This window comes from Sminthopsis crassicaudata, chromosome 5 (genome assembly GCF_048593235.1).
Source record: "Sminthopsis crassicaudata isolate SCR6 chromosome 5, ASM4859323v1, whole genome shotgun sequence".
NCBI classification, from domain to species: Eukaryota; Metazoa; Chordata; class Mammalia; order Dasyuromorphia; family Dasyuridae; genus Sminthopsis; species Sminthopsis crassicaudata.
Genome location: NC_133621.1, coordinates 3,327,967 through 3,346,748, shown reverse-complemented (window position 1 = coordinate 3,346,748; position 18,782 = coordinate 3,327,967). Strand labels below are relative to the sequence as shown.

General features: G+C 45.3%; 1 protein-coding gene across 1 annotated transcript in view; it reads right to left on the bottom strand.

The window, feature by feature from the left end:
* The window catches only part of PHF14 (PHD finger protein 14), a 122,613-nt gene that overhangs the window by 84,422 nt on the left and 19,409 nt on the right, over positions 1 to 18,782 (bottom strand). The window contains exons 5-7 of the mRNA XM_074268202.1: positions 12,447 to 12,606; positions 7,719 to 7,830; positions 7,281 to 7,418 (exon numbers count right to left, since the gene is read on the bottom strand). Of these exons, the coding sequence (XP_074124303.1) occupies positions 7,281 to 7,418; positions 7,719 to 7,830; positions 12,447 to 12,606 (410 nt within the window). The remainder of the gene's footprint in view (positions 1 to 7,280; positions 7,419 to 7,718; positions 7,831 to 12,446; positions 12,607 to 18,782) is intronic.

Sequence of the window (18,782 nt, the reverse complement as noted above, 5' to 3'; positions counted from 1 at the left end):
CTTCTCTGTAACCGGAAGCTCAGAATCTGACCAAACGGTTCTCCCAACTCTTTCTGAATCGCACACAAAGGCTCTTTAAAAAGGGTCACAAGCTATTACTTTGCAGGCTCCCTCCCTCAGGAATCCTGCTGGAAAGGCTCATGACTAAGGACCCATTTCCTCCACAAAGCACAATCTGGGGTTGAGGCAAGGTCAAGGGGAGGCCCATGATGTGGCAGACGAGGTGAACTTGTGCCCCCGGCTCCCAGAGTGCCCTAGTCACCTGCCTGCCAAGTCACCCCCTGCATGCTGTGCAGAGGGCAAGGTATGTGTAAGGGTTAAAAAGCTGGAAGCAAGGAAGGCAGTTCAAGGCATGTGGGAGGACCTGAGGGATGAGAGGTTCTGAGGCGCAAGTGAGTCCTACGTGGTGATGGGGCACAGCCCCATGAGGTGGTGTCTGATTCCAGGTACCAGGCCTCCCTCCTTAGTGCTCTCAAAGCCCAGCATGCCTCCCTCCTTCTTCTTGGGCCAATCCCATTATGCCAGGTTCCTAGAGGACTTCCCCCTTCCCCCATATCACCAGTGGGGTATAAATATGTGCTATCTCAGAATAAAGTTCTCTTTGCTTCACCCCTACCTAATGGTGGTCTGTCTCTATGGGATCCGGGTTGGTGCCCGAAGATGGGTAAGTGTGGCCTAGCCGTGCCGTCGACGGACGGGCATTAAGAGTAGCTCTAAGGGGAGCTACCAGGTTAGAGGAGTCCATAGGGGTGTAACAGGTATGGACAGAGTGCCACTAAAAGGTGGTCTTGACTGGCCAAACGGCCGCCTCCTCGGCCCACCTTCAGGGATCGGCTCTGAGCAGAGGAAGCTGTCCAGATGCATCAAGAAAAGAGTAAGAACGTACTTTTTCTCTTTTCCTGGGGTCATTTCATGCTTCTAATTATTTTACTGAAAAGAGGCATTCACCCTCTGTCTGTCTCACACACACACGTGCTTCTCAAAGGCTTTGTGTACATCTAATTTCCATATGGCTTTGGAGGCATTAAGGTATTCTAGCAGCAGATTTACCTTCCTAATTACATTTTGCCCAGCACCAAGTAAAATTAATTAGTTTGCCCATCCTAAGCTGACTGTGAGAGGGGCAGGCCCGACCGCATGAGGCCTTGCCTAGACCGTGACGGCCCTGGTCACTCGGTCCTTTGGCCAGTACCCCCCAGGGACACCTCAGGGACTCAAGCTGATTTCTCTCATCTCCACATACAAGCCAGGACACTGGTCTCTTGCACAACACGGAATGTTCCATGATGCTTTGAGCCAGTAGGCTCTCAGCCAATATTTGTTGGCGAATGATTCTTCATGCTTAAAAGAACAAATAAATAGAAACCAGCACAGGATTTAAAAAGTACTGCATATGGCCTGAAAAAAGATCTAGGGAAGAAACCCCCCCTGCTCTCTGTGAAAGTGGGAGGTCTGTAAGCCTTATTCATTACATTTATTTTCAGATTTTTTTCAATGCCTTCATCAGTTTTGTGGATGTCTTTCTTCGTCTTTTCTTTGTTTTAAAAACTGCTATTTGATATATGGGATGGGCTTCTGGAAGGCAGAATAAGGAGAGCTACTAGGGAAAACAATGTTACTATGTAAGAAAAACCACCTCAATAAAAATTCTTTTTAAAATTTTAAACTGTATTACATGCGAAATGATTCCTGGGCAGCATCCTGCAGCAAAACTGATGATTCAAATGCATTGCCAGGACTTCCCCCCAGTCCCGGGAAACTCTGACCTCTGAAGTACAGTGTGCTCCCATATCCCATCCCTGACTGACTAGTATGGACATCAGAGGAAGTCCCTGTAGGCACTAACTGGCAGCTGCACACTGGCAAAGAGTTTCCTAAATGAGGGCATTTTCTTACTCCATGCAAATTCACTTGAACTATTTATCTGGATCCTTTCACAACTAAAAAGCACCACCAAGAACTGCCAACAGAGAGATGCCCACTATCATGGCATCAGTAACCAAAGCAAGGCACGAGAACATAAGGAAACATTAGAGAAAAGGGCAAAGACTGACAGGAGCTGATGCAGAGTGAAGTGAGCCCGACCAGAACGGTCACCAACCTGGCAGCCACGAGCAGCAAAAGCAAAAGGGATACTGCACAATTAAGTAACCAGGCACAGCCTTAAAGAGACCCGAGAGGATGGCTTCCTCCCTTCTTTCAAAGAACAGAAAGAAGACCGTGGACATGGACCATGACATGGACAGTACCCAGTATATGCTCTAGTAAAGCTACTGCTTTCAGATGGCTGTAATAGGTCAGCTCCGTCAGTCCCGACTGATTTTTAACTGAGCAGACAACATCAGTTGTCCAGAAGAACGTGTTATAATGGTGTCTGTCTGTCTCTTTGAGGATTCGTGTAACCATAACGCATTAGTGTAGAGGGCCGCAGATAGCAGGTTCCCTCTGGGCTGAAGGGTCTTGTACTTTACCCAGAGTTCCCCGCTATCTGCGGCCCTGCGCGTTAGCCTTCTGCCCAAAGGGCCGATATGTTGAGCTTGTTTTTCTGTAAGTAATTAACGCCGTTTTAAAGTGTTGTTTCACTAATATAGAGAACTATTGGCAAAAAGATAGATACCCTCTACCAAGGCAGATCAGCAACTGATTCTTTAAAAACTGTTTTATCCAATAACATATAAAAAATTTTAACACTCATTTTTTCAAAATTTTGAGTTCCGATTTCTCTCCCTCACCCCTCTCACTGGGAAGGTGAGGTTATACCTCTCTGGCTGTGCAAAACAGATTTCCATATCAATCATGTTGTAAAAGAAAATAACCAAAAAAAAAGGAAAAAAATAAAATAAAATGGGAAGCTGCCAGATGCTATTAATTGTCATCAGTGCTCTGCTATAGTAACTAATTTCTCTTTTCATTGAGCTAAATCCTTATTATGTTATCAATTATGAAACTGATTTTTTTAAAAAACAGAATTAGCCACGCAGCCCACAAAGGCATTAGAGCTTATTTCATGCGACTGCTGACCTGGCTCCGTCCGCGCCCCTGGAGCACAGGCTGGGGAAACTGACTTTTTTTAACCCAACTTCACAATTTTCCACTTCTGCAGCTGCTGCTTTGTGCTAGATGCAGGCTGTTACTCTGGCCTGCTGGGAGCTCTGGAGATCCACCTCAGTCCGCCTGTTATCTGCAATCCTGACCTCCGTGGCAGAGCTGAAAAGCAGGCCTTCTCCTACCCCCTTCCAGAGATTCCACACCCCGTGCCACACACCCATTTATGCTACAAGTGCTGGAGTAACTGGGAAGCAAGAAAAACGAGGAAAACTGAAGATATTCAATGCATTAAGTCAGTCTATAAGGAACAGCTTTTTAGGGGGCCACGCATTACCACAACTGAAAGATAGAGATATAACCAACAATGTAATTGCTTTAATTAAACAACTGCTTTAATTAAATATGCTAATTAGGTGAGATGACTCCTAGCTGAAAACATAACCTGATGAAATAAAGATGCCCCCAATTTTAACACTTATGACTACCATTAAGGGGGTCCCCTGAACTTGTCTTGAGTTGCTGTAATTTGTTGGCCTTGGTTTTGGGGTGCTTACTGTTCTGTCCCCCACCCATCAAGCCCATAGCTTCTTACTTGCAGTGCCCCTCACAGATCCTGCTCTGAAGGGACTGACCCCACTGGCTCCCAGAATGCCTTAAGCCAAGCAGGTCCACCATTCCACTCAACTATTAATGGCCCCAGAGCCACTTACTCAGAGCCATGTGCTACAACTATGGCCAATGACTGCTCTTAACCCCACTCTCTTTAATAATTTCCCTTTCCATAAGAAACACAAGAGGCCATCCAAGCTCCATGTCACCGGGGTGACTCCTGCCCTGGAAGGCAATGAAGTTGCACAGGCCTGGGAAAGATTCATGATGATGGTGGTGGGTTTTAGGACCATGCGCTCACAAGGGCAGTATCTCAAGGTGGAGGCACCTGGCCCAGGGGAGGAGACCCTGGCTGACCAGGGAGTGAGCCCTCTCCATGCCTCTGCTGCAGACGAGGAGCCAGCTGCGCTGGCAGAGAATTTCTGCCCAAGAACTTGCCTCATACAAGTATGATCTGAGGCCCCACAAAGCAGCAGGTGGAAGGCAGCATTAATTTGACCTAACTGGCACCTACAATGTACTATTGCTTAGAAAAAGAACAGCAACTACCACAGAAAAAGGAAATAATGGGACAAGGGGAATCCCAAAGAATCAACAGGTATTCATTAAGCACCTACTATATGTCTAGCTCTGCTCCAGGGGCTGAGAAGGCCCTCCCCAGGAGGGATGCCCTATTTGTGAACATCACAAGCAATCCCCACCAGGCTGTGGCATCCCTGAAGACAGGGACTGGTTTCTGCCTCCTCCTACACCTAAAGAATGAGCACAGTGTCTACACAAACCAGGTGCTCACACCTGGGGCAGGGGGAAAGCACAAAGGGCAGGAGGAGACTGGGAACACAGGACATGAGAAAGTCACAGTCACCCCAGGGGGCATTCTCCCAGGGTTTCTACGGTGACATTTCCCAAAGCTTGTTTGTAGGCAGTAAGGTTATGGATGAAGTGCATATTTTGGATGCTGGATCTTATTGCCACAATTGATTTTCTGGTAAAGATAAATGGATTTTTCTCGATGTACTACGATCACGTCAGAGCATATTTTGACTACATTTCCCAAGTTGATTTCCTCGGATATCTTTGTTCCTGTTTTTCCACAATGGTGAGAACTTTGTGTTATATAAAAGCAATGAGTGAGGCACTGGGGTACTCTTGTTCTGCTCAGCTCCACCATGAAGGCCCAAGCTTTCTGCACTGCCAACATGTTGGTCCTTGGTTTCAGGCCTATACTAGTTTTTATGAGGAAGAAACCCTGATTTCCAAGATCCTGGAGTCCTGAAACTCGGAACTTTCAATGCTTTGATACTGGTTTACAATGCAATCTCATGCATGTTAGTCTATGCCTCTGAAAACACCAGTGACCACTGATGGACTCCAGGACAAACAGCCACTCCATCACCCTGCTTCTCTTAGTGCTGTGCTCATACACAGACTACACTGAGGCAAAGAAGTCCAGGCCCTGCTTATTCATGGTGAATAATGTATTTAGTGCTTTAGTGGGTTCTGCCGTTTCTTTTATTTTCCTTTCTACATTTATTAGGGGGCAAGGCTTGTAATCGTCTTTATGGTGTTATCCTTGTCATGTCTGAAAACCCACACGGCATTTGCTTCCGATAAGATTCTGGGTAACGTTCCAGCTTTCTTCATATTTATGAATGTTCTACGTACCACAGGGATTACTTGTTTGTGGAAGGGTCAAAAGCACTGACCTGTTAATCCATCTGGGGCAGGTGTCTTTGTGTGGAAAAATTCTCTGATGACCTACTTTTCTTCCTTTAGGAAGAAATTATTATTTCCCACTGTGTCAGCCTGGATAAATTATGCTTTTGTAGATAAGCATCTATTTGTTCTCATTTATCTAATTTGTCAGAATACAGTTGTGGAATATAGTATATTTGTGAGCCAATTTTTTTTTCAAATGAGTTTCTAGATTTATCAATTCAACTCAAATGTTCTTTCCTTGTATATTCTACCTATTTTTATTATCATCATCATAATTACTCCTTTCCATAATCTTTCAGACTATTGGTTTATTCCTTTTCTAGTGTCGCTGGTGAAAGACTAATTTTTTCCCTCTCTCATTAATGGAAGCACTTAGCATTACTATAGTTTAATTACACAAATCTGGATATGTGGTACTTTTGTTTCTGTCTTAAATATTGCTGTCATTTTAATTATTTGTTTTACAACTTATTATTTTTTTAAATGAGTATTTTCTAGTTTTCAGTTTTATAAGTTTTGCCGAGGGACTGTAACTTGATTCCAGTGCTATCAAAATTATGATTTGAAAAGAGCACATAGAACGTCTGTCCTCTCAAAGTTACAAAGGGATTGACTCTCTATGATCTAGCAAGTGTTCAACATTGAACATTTTGCAGATACTTGAAAATAATATTCTATTTTTCTCATTTCACTTTTCCATATAAATTTCAATTGTACAATAAACAATCTGAGTTGTTACTCATCTATTTATTTTTATTTTTTATTTTCATTATTCAATACTAAGTTCCCGTTGTATTACTGTTACATTTTTATCTGTTTCTTCCTCTAATCCTATTAATAATTCTTTCATGAATTTCAGCATTAAACTGTTTGTGCGTACAGTTTGAGATTTGGTACATATTTATTATTCATTTTTTTCTTAAAACTATTGAGTAATGCACCCCTGTCAGTCTCTTTAATTAAATGTTTCCTAGGTTGAATTCAGGAGAATTATCAGATAACATTGTTGCCACTTTTTATACCTGTGGACATGTGATGATAAACCAAACTTTAATTTTAACCGCATTTTTTTTTTAATTCAACATACTTCTTTCTATTAAGCACCCATATTAACCAGTGTTCTTCTAGATCCATTCTGAAACACTTTCTCTCTTAACAGAATTTAAACCGTTAAAATTTATCTTTTTAATTAATAATTTTCTCTATGTTTTTGAAGTTGACTAGAAAGAATGAAATCAACCTTATTTATTTCTATTTCAATTATTAATGCAACAAATTCAGTTTGTCTTTAGCCTTTTAATTATCTTTATTAACTGACTTAAAGGACAGCTCTAAATGTTATGTCATGTTGACCCTGCGAGGTACATGCTGAAGGTATTTTTATTCCCGTTCTACAAATGAGGAAAAGGCAGCTGCTCAGAAGGTTTAAAGGACTTTCTAATATCAGAGGTAGGATTCAAAACCAGATCTTTTTAAATGAGAATCCAGCACTCCATTCACTATGCCATAGTCTTCCCTGAGGTTTAGTCCTTTTTTAATCCAGGCAATACTGATGTCACTGGGTTTGCTAGCTCCTTTTTCTTCATTTGTTCATTTTGTTGTTCTTTTTTTGGGTTCTTATTAAGTGCTTTTTTATCAGAGGACTAAATCCCTATGCACCATTTCATACTGCTCATTATATTAAATGGAAACTATATGTACACACTTTGGAAAAATAATGCAAAAAGAGAAAAAAATGAATGAATGGAATTTAAAAATGTGTGAACACCATTCCCCAATCTGCCAGGGGCACTCTATAGCAAGTCCAACCTGTTCCCTTTTGGGATACGAAATGGCAGCCCGGATCAGATACTATGATACTGCCTTGAATCGCTCCCGCCGCCCCCGGGCCAGGCTGGGCTTACCTCCTCGGCTGCGGCCTCAGAAAGCAGACCCTCCTTTTGGGCACAGGTCACGTGGAAATAGGCCCGGCACATCCCTGCATCACAGCTAATGCACACTCCAGTTCTGGCAAAGCGAGCATCTTCACAGAAGCTGCATTCCTACCGTGGAACCAAAGGGAAAGAGCTCACTCGACAATGTTCCAGAATAAGAGCTCCGTGCTCAGGCAAGGAAGAAACAGCTTCCACCACCACCAAAAAGCATCATCCCACCTTCGCAAAGCCCTCCTCTTATGTCTCCAGAAGCACAGGGGCAGCGGGTCTGCTCTCTGGCAATTTGCACCTAAAACCTTTTAACATGCTCTAGAATATCATATAATGACGATAAGTTTATAAAATTTCAAATACCCCAACGAAGGTCACTGTTAAATCTTACAAAGCCCACAACCAGTCGGAGCTTACCTTGGCCCCATACTTGGAATAATTCATCTCTGTAAGGGTCACAGGCCGCAGCTTGTCAATGTCACCAAAAGCCACTCCTGGGACATACAGGGCGCAGACAATGTGGACCCACCTGGAGGGGGACACGAGGAAAGCATTGAGTGAGAGATCATCGGCCTCCCAGGACCCCACAAGGACCCAAAGTCCCTTCCCTCCAGGAGCAAGTGGGCTCCACCCTACCAAATAATGTCAGCCCCCCGAGCTTCCCTTCACCACGCGTTATTAATGCTATCTAAGACAACTAGAGGAAAAAAGTCACTCTAATAGGATCGTTGTAGCAGCTCCCAAAGACAAAGGGATGGCTCCTCCGTCCCCAGGGGGCCACCTATGATCTGTAAGCCCAGGACCGAGGCTGGCCCAGGACTAGGAGACATCTGGGGGTGAAGATCAATGGCAGAAAAGCCAGGAGAGAGAGCAGTGGGAGGAGAGGCCCGAGACAAATGCCAGGCCCAAGAACTGAGCTTGTGAGCACAAAACAGCTAGGCTGGGGGTGAAGGGAGTCCATGATCAGGAGCTGCGGGAAAACAGACACCCTGATGCACTGACGCACTTGGTGGATGGATTGTTCGTCCCGCAGAAATAAACGAGCCCGACCCGCCGAAGGCCTGAAGGGAAGGGCCTGCCCTGTTCTCTCGGGCTCCACCAGAACCATAATCTGGTCATTGGCTCACAACGTTCACAGAGAAGGAACCTAAGCAAGAAAAGGCCGTCGGAAGAACTGACTTCCACCCCAGGAACAGACTGAAGAGCCGTGAGTGCTGGGGAAGAGCCCTGGGCCATTTTTTCTCGCCCTGAAGGAGCCCGCCTTCCAGCCAGCCTCCTTTGAAGCCAGAGAGATCAGATCTGTTTCCCCCTGATGGGTCGAGCTTCGTCCCAGAATCTTGCAAAATTCCTCATTATATGTCCAGTGCTTAGCACAACACCCAGTATACACTGAGTGCTTTATAAATGCTTGTTCACTTGGTGGATGAGAGCAGCCACGTCCAGATGCAGAAGGGCGACCTCTGGCCTGTGGAGGGACCTGGAACCACAATTCCACCTCTGGCAGCTCAGGGCCATGAGCACAGGCAAGCCTCTCAGCCTCAGGGTCCCCATCTGCACAATGATACATCTTGTGGTTTTATGAAGCTCCGGGTGATCTGAGGACCTTCTCCATGGCAGCCCCACCCACCAGTGGAGATCCAAGCCCAGCCACAGCTTAGTCAATCAGCAAGACCCTGGAAGTTTGTCAGTGACTGTGTCCGCAGGAGGATTGGAATCCAGGACTTTCGGAGTCTAAGCTTGGCCGCTGTGAGGAATGCCAGGCTGTGCCCTCCTGCTGCCACCAGTCCCCTCACTCCTGGGTTAAACAAGGCACGGCGGCGGACCATGGGAAGGACGGCATCCTACGAGAGAGCGGGTGTGACAGCATTCAGCCAAGTGGAGAGCAACATGGAGGACTCCTGCTGGCCCGGCAGCAAGAAAGTGCATCTGCGGGCGTGAGGATCAAGTTACCGCTCTGCGCCACCCCTCAAAGTGACCCTAAGCCAAAGGGCGTGGGGCAAACAAACAGAAAACGCAATGGAGAACTGCTTGTGCACCGCATGGAGTGCCCGCCTGGTGCCGAGGTCACAGGTCACCTACAGAAAAGGCTCAACTGTGAGAGAGGAGACAAGCAACTGAGGGCAAGAGCACAGGATGTGCAGACATTTCTGTCCAAGCCAGGTAAGAGCGCAGGGCCTCCTTCAGAGCAGGCACCAGAAGGTCCAGGAGGAAGGTTTGTGGGACAGCCTGAGGAAGCAGAAGGGCTTAGCCCCCAGCTCCGGACACAATTCCTGGCACACACTGGGGTGCGGAAGGTGTTTCTGATTTAACTGTTGAATGACTGCACCCTTCAGTCACATTTGACCCAGAAGATTTCACAGGGTCAACCGTGAGGATCGCGCCCAACACCCGGAGCCTGGCCACGGCCCCGTCAGAAACTCCTCAGCAGGGTCTCCTGGGCCGTCCGGCATCAGGAACCGTTAGAAAGGGGCGCCCATCTTCCCGACTCTGAGAGTCCTGGGGAGCAGGCCCCAAGGCTGCACCCTTGGACTTCAATCTGGAGGGACGCCTCCCGGCCACACGGCGGCTCCTTGCGCCTGACTGCTCGGTCCCGGCAGGAAAGGCTGTGGTGAGACAGTGGCGGCCATGCTGCCCACCGAACCACTGGCTGCCGGCTTCTCCCGACCTTCACACAAGCAGAGCGGCCCGATACTTGTGCCGCAGGGGGAGGGGTGCCCCAGAATCTGGATCGCGATTGCAGAACCCGGCTGAGGCAGGGAAAGTCCCGGCTCTCGGTGCTTCCAGGCCTTGGTGTCTGCCTGCTCATCTGGTAAGCCAGACGGACTCTAGAACCTTGTAATTAAGACAAATTGGGCAATCAAAGAAGAACAATCCTCCTAGTTACTCTACCATCCATTCTGCTTCAAGCTATGATGACAGATGTTAAGAAAAAGAACGAAAAAACCTTATAAAACAAAAAAGAGGAGATAAAGTTTACATTCTAGCAAGGGGCTCATTTAGCAAAGGGACTTAATAAAATCCACATGCATTTAGTACAAGTGAAGCCCAAACAAGGTTTCACGGAAGAAATCAGCACTATTTTCACCAGGAAACACAAGAAAGGTTTCAATCTGGTTCCTGTTTGTCTGTTACCAACCTCCTCCTCTCTGCCAGGCGCTGGGCCACCGAGATCAGCTCCACGAGGGCGACACTGGGCACCAGCTGCCAGAGCCCCACTCAAGACCCCAGGCCTCAGAAGGGGAGAGCAGCCAGCGCACAGAGAGAGGCTGAACGCCGAGGCCACAGGTCTGAATGCTGGCACCGCACGAACGCTCAGCGAGGCAAAGGTCACGCGCTTTTCTGCCATCCCAATAATTTTCTGTGAACTATCCATGTTCCCGTCAAGGATGTAAAAGTCGGTTTAGACAATAAAAATGGCTTTTCACCTGACTGATGGAGGGGCAAGCACTGTTTCAGCTCTTATATGCCAGGTGCTGTGAGGAAACTGAGGAAAGCACTGTCATCCCTACCTCATGGGGCAGATATTGTTGGGCCAGACAAGGCTGGGGAGCCAGAGCAAATGAGGAGCATCACTCTAAGCTTGAGGGGTGCACCGTGGAGTGGGCAAACTGAGGGTAGCAGGACATCCACAGAGGCGAAGGCTGCCCCATAGGGAGAATGGGGCCGGCACCCAAGAGCAGCACCAAGTCGGAGGCGGCAGGAAGGAGGGCAGCAGCCGTCAGGGGGCTGGCTGGCAGATCCTGCCCCCCGAGCTCATCCCTAACCCACTCTTCCCAGCTACGGCGCTTGGGGTCTTGGGCTTCAGAGCTTGCAGAGGGCAGGAGATGTGAAAGACATCACGAGCAGTGATTTCTCCTAGAATTTCTGGCCAAAGCCTCGGATGTAACCCCTCCAGGCCTCACCCCCGCCCTAAAGCACATGGTGCAGACCCTCATCACCTCACAGCTGCTGGGGGGCTGCCTGCCTCAAACCTCCCCTGTTCCAGTCCATTCTCCCTTTAGTCATTCATGTGGCTTTTCTAAAGCAGAGAATCTGACCATTTTACTCCCCTACTCAATGAGCCTCAGGGCTTCCTATCGCCTTCAGAGCAAACACAGAAGGCCGCGGGGGCATCCCGGCCCATTGTCTGCCATCCCTTCCTCCCTTTCCAGTCTTTTCTCATGTCACTCCCTGACACATCTCCCATGGGGCCGCTGGCCTCCTGGCTGTTCTTCACACCCAATCCCCCATTTCCCGCCAGCGTACGCTCGGCTGGCCCTCTTCTGAAATGGGCTCCCTCCTCATCTCAGCTTTCTAGCTTTCCAGGCTTCCTTCACATCTCGGCTTAAATCTCGCCTTTTCCCGATGTCCCTGAAGGCTAGAGCCCTTCCTCTGCTGAATATCTCCATTTTATCCTGCCCACGACTTCTCTGCCTGATGTCCCCTCCCCTCAGAGGCAGAGCTCTTTGTAGGGAAAGATGGGGGAGGAGGGTCTCCTTTCAGCCTGGTCCCCAGGACAGGGTAAACGCCTAAGAAACGGGCAAATGTAGCACCTCAATTCACCAAAAAGAGACAATCCTGGAGCGAGCTGGAGGCTGGACTTCAAACTGGTCCAAACATGGCTTCTCCTCTACCTGACCTCCAACCCCCCTGCATGAGCAGAAATGAGAGGGTTTCCAGAGAAACAGTTATTCCCGGCCCAGCGATGAGGCAGGTTTTCCCAGGCAGTTTGTTTCCTCTACATTTTCAGGAATTAGTTTCTTTATCCGGACACAAAACCGGCAGAGCCGCAGCTGGGCCCCAGCAGACACCTTAAGAGAATGGACGCAGCTTGGCTCAAGGTCCAAAAAAGCCTAGCTTGGCTAGATAAAAGGCAACCCAAGGCACGGCAATCTAAAATCCAGTGTTGAGACCCAAAGAGAAATGAAATGGTGAGAGAACGATGGGTACTGAGGGAAAACTGTTCCCTATAGGAAGGGCAGGTCCCAATCCTGGTGACTACGCCTGATGCCCCCAACAAGGGGTCTCACAGAAATCATTAAGGAAACAGCAAAGCTCATGGTGTCACCGCCGTCAGAGCGACAGAGGTAAGGGGCCCACGGAGGCCCCAGGAGGATTCGGGCCCTGCAATGAGAGCCAGGAGCAGACGGGGGCCCTCAGACTGACCTGCCGGCATCCGTCTCCTTGAAGATCCCGTCCTGGTTCGGACACAGCTCACAGCTGGGCGACACCCCACACTTGCAGGCATCGCAGAACCAGGGCTCTGTGGAGTTTTCGGAAGCAGAGCTCATGATGGAGTCGCTCTCTCCATCCACGCCGTAGCAGCCTAGAACAGGAATGGGAGAAACAAGGTAACTCCCAAACCATTTCCAAGGGGCCTCTTGGCCACTTTGCCCCCAACTAACCGCAGATTCAGAAGGGAAAGGAAAGGGGGCCAGAGCTCAGGAGGATCGCCAGTCCAGAAGGTCAGGGGCCACCGGAAGTGCTTCCACTTTCCCAGGGACAATTTAAACTGATCCTACTTCTGGCCAAGCTTGACCTGCAGGAAACACTTTCTCAAAACCACAGCTCTCAGAAAAAAAAGAACTGGAGCAAATAGTGATGATCCTTCACTCTGCAAGGGGGGACGGGGCTATACAAACTAACCGATCCTAAGCCAGCCATCTTCAATCTGTGATAAATTTCCTGGGATTCTCTCCTAAGGCAGAAGGAGCCTAGCAAGGCCCATGGCATGAGAGTGCAGGACCTGAAGAGACTGTGTCCGGGGGCAATTGGACAGACATCAGGAGACAGAGAGAAGCCATGTGGGAAGCTGTATGCTAGAGAGAAGCAGGTGCCAACGAAGGGGTGCCGAGGGGGCAGGCACCTGCCAGGGCTCCCTGATGGGGTGAATGCTGGCACAGCCGCATCTGGATTTCCTCTGTGGGAACTCTTCGCTGCCAATCTATAGGGGCACAGGCCGTGCACCTCGTCTTAGGGCAAAGGCCACGCGAGCCACAGGACGAGATTAATGGGTCTGGAGGCTAAAAGGTGGCTTCAGACACTGGCTAGCTGGGCTTAGTTTCCTCATCAGAAAAATGGGGACAATAACAGCACCACCTTCACCAGAAGAAAAGCCCTCTGCAAATCTTAACATGCTAGCCACTATGACCGCCTCTTCTCGGAGGAGAAATCTGAAGCATGGCGTCCTGGCTGCTGCTCCTTGTACCTAACGTCAATTCACACAAAGTATCTCCTGCTTGATGCACACTACCTGTACTGTGCAAACATGATGCGGGACTGCTTCCCTATCTCCAACCAAGAAAACCCTAAAAATCAGCCGCAGTTACTCTCATTATTCTACCCGTCAGGGGGATGCAAACAACTGGCAACTTTGTGAGTGAGATTTAAGAATCACTGAACCTAGAGGACTTGAAGAGATTGCCAGAAGAAGGGAACGGGGCCAAGGTACCCCGAAGCTAAGCAGCAAAGGAGGCAGAGGAGAAGTTGGACAGAGGAGTGAGGATTGCAGACAAGAGAGCACCCAGGAGCTGAGGGAAAAACTTCTTCAACTTGGAAATGAAGAGCTCACAAGTTACTCTGAAGACAGTGGGATCTGTTCCTAGGCAAACCTTCTGCGTGATGGATCCTTTTGGCTTTCTGTGAAAGTTATGCACCTCTTCTCAAGAATGGTGTTTTTGGAGGAAAAAGGACCCATATGTGCAAAACTGTGGCAGCCTTTTTTATACCGGCAAGGACCTGGAAACTGAGTGCTTGCCCATCAGTTAGAGAATGACTAAATAAGTTATATCATTGTTTTGTAAGAAATGACCAGCATGATGATTTCAGAGAGGCCTGGAGAGACTCACATGAACTGATGCTGAGTGAAGAGAGTAGAACCAGGAGATCATGGTACACGGCAACAACAAGATAATACGATGATCAATTCTGACAGACGTGGCTCTTTTTGACAATGAGATGATGCAGAGCAATTCCAATCAACTTGGGAAGTAGAAAGTCATCTGCACTCAGAGAGAGGACTATGGGGATTGAATGTGATCAAAGCATGGTATCTTCACTTTTTTTTGTTGTTGCTGTTTGCTTTCCCCCTTTTGATTTGATTTTTCTTACACAGAAGAGGAACTCTTCATGTTTAATCTATATTGAATTGCTTACTGTCTAGGGGAGGGAAGAGGGGAAGATAGAAGGGAAAAAAATTTGGAACACAAGGTTTTGCAAAAGATAACTGTTGCAAACTATCCCGTATTTGGAAAAATGAAATATTAATGAATAGTGTTTTTCAAGATGAACAAAATACAATCTAAAGGATTATGAAGGATATAATAATGTAGTTATCAAATAGTTATTAAAAACAGATTTGAGAGATCCCAAATTAATAGAATCTGCATCAGAAAGAGCCAACTGGCTAGGGAAAAGATGAAGCTAAAACAAAATCTTGACTAAGAAAAGCATTTGTCAGAATGGAAGGAACTCTCAACAGAAAGAAGAATTTAACCCCCAAAGTCTTTTGGGGGCAAGAGGGCTACTGAATGCTATTCAAGTTTAGCTTAGCAGCACTCGGGATACCTTTTTAATGCTTAAATAACTAAATGAATGCTCATAAGAATGATCAAAAGGCTGCAGATGTTATACTTTAATTCACAATAATCTACATTCTCAGTCAACTAAATCCCATTGGCACAATAGTCACATTCAGGCAGTCATGAAAACAAATTCCCCATCATAAGACAATTCCCTGTCAATTCAAAATTGGTAAATTGTATTTAAGAAGAAAATAAAATGACATCTAAGCAGTTTAACTGAGTATCTTCCTTCATATAAAAATAGTTATAGACACACACTCCGCCAACACACACATACACATGCTAACATTAGACAATGCACAAATCACAAAATGCCATGAACAGTTTGAATACTCTACATTCAAGTCTACTAAAAAACAAAAACAAAAACAAAAACAAAACAAACTTAATAAGATGGAGCTGCCCGCTTTATTTTCTAGGTAAGAATTTTAACCTATAAAAAGCCAAATTACTTTTCTATAGCATAAAGAATCCTGAAGCAACTTTGACGTAGTAGAGATTTCATAAGGCTGCTTAGAAGGAATTTTCATTCACTGACAGATAATCACTAAAGTCAATCATTAAGTATTTGTTCTTGTGCCAGGCACTCTACCACAAGCAAGTGCCCCCCATCCTCCATATTCAATCCCATACCAGTTCCATGAGGTTAGATACGGGTTCTAGGGAAAAGCTGTATTACTCACTTAAGGTCTAAAACTGCACTTTGTCCTTAAGAAGGACGTTAGCAAAATGGACCCTGAATAAACACCCATTCTATTGAATAATAATTTCTTTTCTTTTTTTATTTTTCCAAATACATGTAAAGATAGTTTTCAACATTTTGTGTTCCAAATTTTTCTCCTTCCCTCCTTTACTGTCCCACCTTGCCAAGACAGCAAGTTATCTGGGGGGAAAAAAAAAAAACAACAAAACACACAAAACAAAACAAAACAAAAAAACACCACAGGAAAGAAAAACAAAGAAACAAAAAAGGTAAAAATACTATGCTTTGATCCACATTCAGTCCCCATATTCCTCTCTTTGGATGCAGATGGCTCTCTCCATCACAAGTCTATTGGAATTGCCTTGAATCATCTCCTCTCTAAAAAGACCCAAGTCCATTACAGCTGATCATCATATAATCTTGTTGTTAGTGTGTATAATGTTCTCCTGATTTTACTCAGCTCACTTAGCATTTGTTCATGCAAGTCTTACAAAATTTTTGTGAAATCTGCCTGCTGAGCGTATCTTATAGAATAATAATATTTCATTAGATTCATATACAATAACTTATTAACCATTCCTCAATTGATGGGTATCTACTCAGTTTCCAGTGCTTTGCCACTACAAAAGAACTGCTACAAACAATTCTTTTTCTCTTTTTTATCATCTCTTTGGGATAGAGACCCAATAGAGACATTGCTGGATCAAAGGGTATGTGTACAGTTTTAAATCCCTTTGGGCATATGAACAATAATTTTTTTTTTTTTCCCTAAACATATTTCCACCTTTATCGTGCTGCAAAAGAACAATCAGATCAAAATGGGGGGAAAAAATGAGAAAAAACAAAAAGCAAGCAAACAACAAAAAGGTGAAAATACTGTGTTGGAATCCATATTCAGGACCCACAGTCCTCTCTCTGGGTGTAGATGACTATCACAAGTCTATTGGAATTGACCTGAATCACCTCTTTGTTGAAAAGAACCATGGCCATCACAATTGATTATTACATAATCTTCTTGTTGCTGTATACAATGTCATTCTGGTTCTACTCCCTCCAGTCAGCATCAGTTACGTGTAAATCTCTCCAGGCTTTTCTGAAATCATCCTGCTCACTGTTTCTTACAGAACAATAATATTCCATAATATCCATATACCATAACTTATTTAGTCATTCTCTAACGATGGGCATCCATTCAGTTTTCAGTTTCTTGACACTACAAAAAGGACTGCCACAAACATTTTTACATATGTGGGTCCTTTTCCCTCTTTTGTCATCTCTTGGGGAGAACAATAGTTTCTTTAAAAAGGAACTAAGACCAGAAGCAGCTCGATAGTACAGTGGGTAGAGCACTGGCTCTGGAGTCAGGAGGACCCAAGTTCAAATTTCACCTTAGATGCTTACACTTACTAGCTATGTAACCCTGAGCAAGTCAGTTAACCCTAAGTGCCTAGCAAAAATAAAAAGCTACCAAAAAAAAAAAAAAAAAGAAGAAGAAGAAAAAGGGGAACAAAAAAGCAACAGGGACATGAATATGTTGTTGGAAGAGATGTGAACTGGTCCAGCCATTCTGTAAAACAATCTAGAACTCAGCCCCAAGAGGCCTAAACCCCCAAAGAGAAAAGAAGAAAATGACCAATAAGTACAAAAAAGACATGTAACGGCTCTTTTTGGAGTAGCAAAGAGCTGTGGAATCCACAGAGGGAAGCTGTCCAAAAGACAGTATCTGAATATTACGAATATGCTCTACAAAATCATAAGGGGAATAGTTTCAGAGAAACGCAGAAGAGCTGTATGAATGGTTGCAAAGTGAAGCAAGGACTAGGAGAAAAATGTGACGAAGATCATCAATGATCACTTAACTGTCTTTGTAAAGAAAAATGACACTGAAAATTTGAAAAACTCTGATCAAAGCCATGCCCTATCACAGCTTCAGGACAATGAAGGAGGCAACCCACTTCCCGACAGACCAAATAACGGACTCACAGATCTGCCATTATGTAAGTTTCTTTCACATTACATGTATTTGTTATGGGATTTGGTTTGGTTTTCCTTTCCTTTCCTTTAAATTGGTGGAAGAGAAAATAAATGTTTGTTAAATGAATAAAAAAAATTATTTCTTTGAAAAGAGAGACCACTTTGGTGGTTGTGTATAGGAGGAATTAGAGAAGGTTGGTACTTAAAACAAGGAGAACAATTAGAAAGCGAAGGCAATAATCAAGGTGAAAATCTAAAGACCTGAACAATGGTTTCCAAAAGACATGTTCCCCCCCTAAGCCACAGATCCTCACATCCTTTTGTGGTACTGGATCCCTTTAGATGCCCGGAGAAATCTACAGGCCTCTTCTCAAAATAGTTTTTTAAATGCAAAAAAAAAAAAAAAAAAAAATTCACAGGATTATAGAGGAAATCAATTATCAAAATATTTTTACAAACAAGAGCAAAGGCCCCTGCTCAGCCCCCAGGGCAAAACACAAGCCAGTGGAGAGCACCTGGAGTGCAAGTTCGTCCCTGAAGAAATGACTTTCATAATCCAGATCAAATTCTTGTAAGAATCTTAGTGAGTGAGTAATCTTAAGTGACTCTCAGCCATGACTCTTGTGTGATTTTTTTTTTTTTTTTTTTTTTTGCTGAGAACACGAGAACGTGCCTGCAGTTATCTAATGGAATGCTGAGGAAGCACACAAGAAGGATTGCCACCCTTCTGGTGCCTTAACCACCAAGTATCCCTTATTGCAGACCTGTGTCTATCCCAAAAAAGTTTCTGGAGCAAATGAACAAATATTCTCCTCAGTGGGCCTCTTGTGATGGAACATCCTGCATTCGGGACACTGCCATGTCTCAAGAGTATCAAATGAGAATATTTAGCTGGGGCCCTCTTTGTTCTCAGCCTCTAAAAACCCTGTAGTGGAAAAGGACTCCCCTTCAAAACTGAGGAGCTGCGACCATGGGTCCTCCTAGTCAGGGAATTCAGATGTTGGTGCTTCCTTAGAGTAGTGATGATGTATGTCATTCGTTTGTTTTAGTGTCTTTATTGTAGCCTTGTGTCGTATTACTTTGATGCTTTGAGTTTCCTCCCTTAAATTCTGGGCAGTAATAAACTTGTAACCATCCCCCTTTAAGACAATGCCTGTTGAAATGCAAATTCTGAACCTAGATTAATCTTACAATTCTTCACTTAATAAATGAGAAAACCAATCACACACCAAGCAAGGCCAG